This window comes from Rosa chinensis, chromosome 5, assembly GCF_002994745.2.
Source record: "Rosa chinensis cultivar Old Blush chromosome 5, RchiOBHm-V2, whole genome shotgun sequence".
Classification (NCBI taxonomy): domain Eukaryota; kingdom Viridiplantae; phylum Streptophyta; class Magnoliopsida; order Rosales; family Rosaceae; genus Rosa; species Rosa chinensis.
The window spans coordinates 37,213,787-37,219,786 of record NC_037092.1 but is presented as its reverse complement, the minus strand read 5'-3'; the positions used below and the strand labels follow the sequence as shown (position 1 = coordinate 37,219,786).

General features: G+C 39.8%; 1 protein-coding gene across 2 annotated transcripts; it reads left to right on the top strand.

The window, feature by feature from the left end:
- The first annotated feature begins 2,509 nt into the window (after window positions 1-2,509).
- LOC112164900 (heterogeneous nuclear ribonucleoprotein 1) lies at window positions 2,510-5,864 on the top strand. Of its 2 annotated transcripts, none has more exons than XM_024301252.2 (5): window positions 2,510-2,771; window positions 2,859-2,945; window positions 3,186-3,408; window positions 3,626-4,820; window positions 5,413-5,864. In XM_024301252.2, the coding sequence occupies exons 3-5, from the start codon at window positions 3,187-3,189 to the stop codon at window positions 5,424-5,426; spliced, it is 1,431 nt and encodes a 476-aa protein (XP_024157020.1). In that variant the 5' UTR covers window positions 2,510-2,771; window positions 2,859-2,945; window position 3,186; the 3' UTR covers window positions 5,427-5,864. The 2 variants fall into 2 exon arrangements, with proteins under 2 accessions (XP_024157020.1, XP_024157019.1); XM_024301251.2 differs by having other exon boundaries at window positions 2,516-2,771; window positions 3,183-3,408.
- Window positions 5,865-6,000: the final 136 nt, after the last annotated feature.

Sequence of the window (6,000 nt, the reverse complement as noted above, 5' to 3'; positions counted from 1 at the left end):
GAGCTGATTTAGATCTTCAATGGCACTGAAGTACTTCTTGAACTTAGATTTCATTTTCATAGCCATACTAACCAAAATCCTCTCTGCCTCGCTGCCCTTGGCCATTTCAAGCTTCACAAATAGAGCATCTATCTCTCCCTCTATAGCCACGATGTCATGAAATGCCCTATGGGAAGTTGGCTTTGTCGATGCACTAATTATGAGGGTTACATCATAGAATACCCTCAGAAGTTGCACAAAGACTACTGCCCTCTCCCAATCACTTCCATCAGGTGTTCCAATCCTCTTCCTACGCTTCTTGTTCTTTACCTCACCTTGTACTAATTCATTGTCCTCATCAAACTCATCATCCTCATCGAAATAACACTGAACTTTTGCTCCTCTTCTTCTGCCATCCTCTCAAAAGCCTTTCTTAATGCTAGGGTTGTATTTAACATCAAATACGTGCTGTTCCATCTAGTTGGAACATCAAGCACATATATTTTATTGCTTTCCAGCTTTTCTTTTTCTACACACACCTTAAAAGCATCCAACCTCGCCGGAGAACTCCTCACATACTTCACAGCATTTCTTATTGCAGTCACTGACCTATCTAAAATGGTCAAACCTGATCTCACAATCAAGTTTAGAACATGAGCAAGGCACCTAACATGTAAATGACTGCCTCCCAAAACAGGGGGAATAGCCCAACCGCCCATCTTCCTCCTCAAGTAATCTATCGCTACCTTATTAGCCGATGCATTGTTTACACTCACTGTTAAAACCTTATCAATCTTCCACTGAACCAAACATGACTCTAAAAGTTTTCCTATGCTTGTGCCTTGGTGGTTGGGAATGACACAAAAGTTTAGGATTCTTTTGTGCATTCTCCAGCCATGATCAATAAAGTGTGCTGTCAAAACCATGTAATTTACATTTTGAATCGATGTCCATGTATCGGTTGTGAGTGAGACTCTGTTCTTGGCTAATTCTAACCTTAGTTTCTCTTTTTTTCATCATACAATGCAAAAAACCTCTTAACAATTACCCGCCTAGAAGGAACCTTCCACACAGGCACAACCACTTCACAGAAGTGTTTAAATCCATCTTTCTCGGCGTGAGAAAATAAAAGCTCATCCATGACAATCATCTTACAACAAGCAGTGTCACAAGCATCAGGGGACCATTTCCTCATAGCTAAAGATGCATCTTTTATTTGATCACTACCTAAAACAGTTTGTTCTAAGTCTAACCTATCAGGATACTTTTTGCATACTTTCTCAACGTGCCTACTAAGTGTACTAGTGCTATTAAAACCAGAATCAGCAGCAAAATCACTCAAGCAATAATTACACTTAGCTCGTAATTCATGGCCAACCTGCTTCTACTTTCCATCTACTGTCTCGTACAGAGGATTCTCATACTTCTCGAAGTGCTTCCAGACCCAACTCCTTGAGGTTGGTTTTAATGGCTGCACTGGTTTCTTGACTTTCTTCTCCGCCCTCTTTCTCTTGTTCACTTTGGTTGGAAGCTGCTGTTCTTCTTTCTTTCCAGATGCTGGCACAATTTCTTTCCCCATCCTCAAATCATCAGTGGCCATAGTCAGTAAGGCACCTAACATGCAAGTAAGCAAACAAAGTGAGAATCTTTCTTTCTATAAATGAAAGCAAAAATAAGCAAATAAAGATGAGATTGAAGCTACAGACCCTCTAAGCGAGAAGAAGAAGAAGTAGAAAAGAAGGTTGAGAACTGAAAACGAGGCTGCAATTAGATTTAGAAAGAATGAGGGATTGAGATGCTGCGATGAGAGAGTTGTTCATAGCATTTCTGGAATCGGGAATCTTTTTGCTTGGGTTTGAATTTGATCAGATCGGGACTGGGGAGTGAGAATGAGAGAGAGAGAGAGAGAGAGAGAGAGAGAGAGGCTGCGACTGAGTCGTGAGAGAGGCTAGGGTTTGATCGAAATATAGAATTGGGATAGACGGTGCGTTTAGGTTTTACTTGGGTTCATAATCCCCTGCTGCAACTCTATGGTAAGCTTGATTCTGGATGAGTAATATGCTGACATATGTCGAAGTACCAATGATATCGGTCCTTTGGGCTTTTTTTTTTCTCACATTCTTAGGCCTGTGCCCGGACAGTTTAATAATAGTATCGGGTCGGGCTTTCAATAACTTTCAATTTTTTTTTTTAAAAAGCCCGAATAGTCCAATTCGGTCCCAGGCCGATTCGAGTCGGATTTCGGTTTTTTGGGCTACATGCCCAGCCCTAATCCCTACTTCTCAAAAGGTGTCAAACATTTATAAACAAATCATCTAATAGTCTAATAGTAGAATGTAAACAAAGATGAGACCTTTGACATGGTGTGGTAAATGCTCCTTTCATCAATAGGAGCTGTAATTTGCACCAATGTTGTCATTATGCTTTTCTTTTGGAATTCATATTCTATCGTCTTTCATTTGAGCAAAGAAACATCCGCTGTGATCTGAATGGCTCCTCCAAATATTCTTAGACCAGATGATTTGTCAGTCTATTTATAAAAATTTGTCCCTTACCTACAGCTTCACATTCTATTTATATTTCTCCCCTATTTAATTATAAAAAGGAGGAAGTGGAATAGCCACGAAAGATAGAATAGAAAAGGGGTGAGAGATAGAGAGAGACAGAGCCAGCCTTTGTTAGAGAGAGAGAGAGAGGAGGATGACCACCACATCCTCTGTTTCCATTACTTATATTCCATTTCTTAGATCTTAGTTTTTATCATTTTCTCTTATCTGGGTCCTCCTTGAATGGTGAAGTTTCCATCTTGATCTTGTGTTTTTTGAGTATTGGGTCTCTGATCCCTATGCTGATTTTTTCATTTGTTTGGGTTTTGCTAGGAATCCTTCTGTTGATCTGATTGTTGGTGAAGGTCTGATGTTCCAAGATTGAATTTTTACATCTCCTGCTGTCTGAATTTGGACAAGGTAAATCTAGATAATCACTTTTCTGAGTTCGATTGCTTTTTTAATCTGTTTGGTTTGCTCTTATGGACATTAAGTAGTGTATTGCTTTGGATTAGACTCTGCTAATGATAAAGGTCTTGGCTTTCCTATTGAATTGTGAACTTTCATTGATGGCTTTTCAATTTGTGATGAATTGTGTGTGTTTCCAAGTGTTTTGTTATTTGAGCTGAATTGGGTTATTGGATTTTTATTGCATAGAAGGATGGAACCAGATCTCGGCAAGATCTTCATTGGTGGGATTTCTTGGGACACAGATGAGGAACAGCTTAAAGAATATTTTAAGAACTATGGAGAGGTGGTGGAGGCTGTGATCATGAGGGATCGGGCAACCGGTCGTGCTCGTGGCTTTGGTTTTGTTGTCTTTGCTGATCCTGCTGTTGCAGATAGGGTCGTTAAGGATAAGCACATGATCGATAGCCGCACAGTGAGTGTTGCATTTATCTTTTTGCAGCATGTGCTTAAGTTGGTATTCTATGAAATTTGTTTATAGGATCTATAAACTTCAAATGCGTAAACTCTATATAACACCAGATACGAATCAAGTTGAAATGCGATTAGATTTTGGAATCTGCGTCGGATAAATGTTGATGCTTAGCGGTCACCCATCAATTGTTTTGCTAACTATGCTGTTTTGAATTTAGGTGGAAGCAAAGAAGGCTGTTCCTAAGGAGGATCAGCACATGCTAAACAGAACTGGGGGTGCACATAGTTCTCCTGGTCCTGGACGCACGAGAAAGATCTTTGTTGGGGGTTTAGCATCCACAGTCACCGAGAATGACTTTAAGACATACTTTGATCAGTTTGGTACTGTCACTGATGTCGTAGTAATGTATGATCACAACACCCAAAGGCCTAGAGGCTTTGGCTTTATCACTTATGACTCGGAGGACGCAGTGGACAGAGTTCTGCATAAAACATTCCATGAACTCAATGGTAAGATGGTTGAGGTCAAGAGGGCAGTCCCCAAAGAGCAATCCCCAGGGCCCCTCCGGAGCCCTCAGATAGGATACAACTATAGTCCAGGTAGGGCCAATAACTTACTTAACAGTTATGCTCAGGGTTATAATATGAGCCTAGTTGGGGGCTTTGGTGTCGGTATGGATAACAGGTTCAATCCAATTTCTAGTGGTCGTAGTGGGTTTTCTCCAATTGGCACTAATAGATATGGAATGGGTATGAATTTGGAGCCAGGGTTGAGCTCAAGCTATGGTGGGAATTCCAACTTCGGTAATAGTCTAGGATATGCACTGATGTTGAGCCCCACTTATAATGGCAACTCAAACAGGTACACTAATCCTATTGGATATAATGCCGGTAATGGAAGGACCACCTCTCTAGTAAACTCACCTACTCGGAATGTCTGGGGAAACAGTGGCATCAACAATGCCATGAATCCTGGCAGTACTGCAGCTTACTTGAGCTCTGCAAATGGGGGGTTTGGCATTAGTGGTTCGACTTTGGGCCCCAGTTCTTTTTCAACTCAAGGTAGAGGGACTTTATCTGGCTTTACTAGTCCCAGTAATTATAGGAATGGAGGTAACAGCTATGGGTTTGAAGGAGCAGGTTATGGAAGAATCAATGGCACTGGTATATCCCCAACATCATCATTTCCTACATCAACTGCTGGTTATGAGGGGTCTTATGGGGACTTCTACCATAGTGGTTCAGTTCATGGTGATTCAACTTGGCGCTCCACCACTCCTGAGCTAGATGGTTCTAGTACATTTAGTTATGGTCTGGGCGATATTGCCCCAGGTGCCACAGCCAGTAATTCTCAGGATTATTCTCAGGATTACATTGGAAGCTACAGTGTGACCAGTAGACAACCAAATAGAGGTAACACTCCTGACTTCCTTTAAATAAGCTTTAGTTGTCTTCTTACACTAACTTTGTACAAAGAACTTGTTAATTCCAAAAGAAGAGCTTTTGGTATGAAGTTTGAAGGATTTAATTGCGTTGTACATTATTTATTTTTAGTTTGAGGATCATTCTGGATAGTGAATAATTCATATGAGACAATATGAATGTTTAAACCCGAGATAGAAACATCTTCAGTGCTCCCATTGATATAATTCATAGCATGCATTACATGCATATTTATGCATCTAAGAGAGAACGATTCTTCCTTAATTATTCATTTGAAAAGTATTCTGCAGCTTATTTTCTGTCCCTCTTTCTATTCTATTATTAAGATGCTGTTGTTGATCAGTGTGCAGTACCCAAACCTACACTTTTAAAAGTCTCTGGCCATCCATAATGTTAATCAACTTTGCCATTAACATCAAAGTTGGTTAAAGCAGTTTTCTAGATTTTACACAGACAATGCTGAACATTTACATTTATAAATTAGTCTTATGCTGATACGTACTTGCTATTTCATGGAATTCACTCTATTTTCCTCTTTCTGTTCTATTGCTGTGTACCTCAGGAATCGCTACTTAGGAGATTTGTTGCTTGAGTATCAAGAGGGTGATCGTAGTGAAGCAAAACCAGTCAAACAGTGACGGATTGTGAATATTATATATCTCCCTTATAAAGATTTTGAGCTTACAAGGAATCTGATCATGCAGTTCTAATGGGGTTCCTTGATTTGAAGTAGACATATTCAGCATGGAGTTTTGTGTAAGGTTTGATTTTTGTTATTTTGTTACATAGGTTCCTTTCTTGGAATTTGATTGAGGTGTAAAATCAGACTGCGGATACATACTCAGGAAGACACTTTCATTTTATGTACCGTGCATCTCCTGCGAGACGGTGAGAATAGTATGTTGAAAGAGATAGGAGTGTTTTCTTCATGCTTTTCTTTTAATTACTGTAAGCCTGGCTAAGCTGCTGGCTCTTATATTTCTTATGGAGTATGGGATTTATTATTTTTCTCTCTATGAATGCCCCAACTAGTCAACTGGGATTCCCACCACAAATAATTTGATATTGATTTTTTTTTTCTTTAAAATACAAGCCTACAAAACACTCTGATATTACTCTTTTGTTTGTGGTTGCTTTCTGAAACTTCAAC

What these genes read in the sequence shown, in the direction of transcription:
- LOC112164900 (XM_024301252.2), top strand. Translation starts at nt 3,187, where the DNA reads ATGGAACCAGATCTCGGCAAGATCTTCATTGGTGGGATTTCTTGGGAC. An exon ending in ACATGATCGATAGCCGCACA is followed by an intron (nt 3,409 to 3,625) that starts GTGAGTGTTGCA and finishes TTTTGAATTTAG; the next exon opens with GTGGAAGCAAAGAAGGCTGT.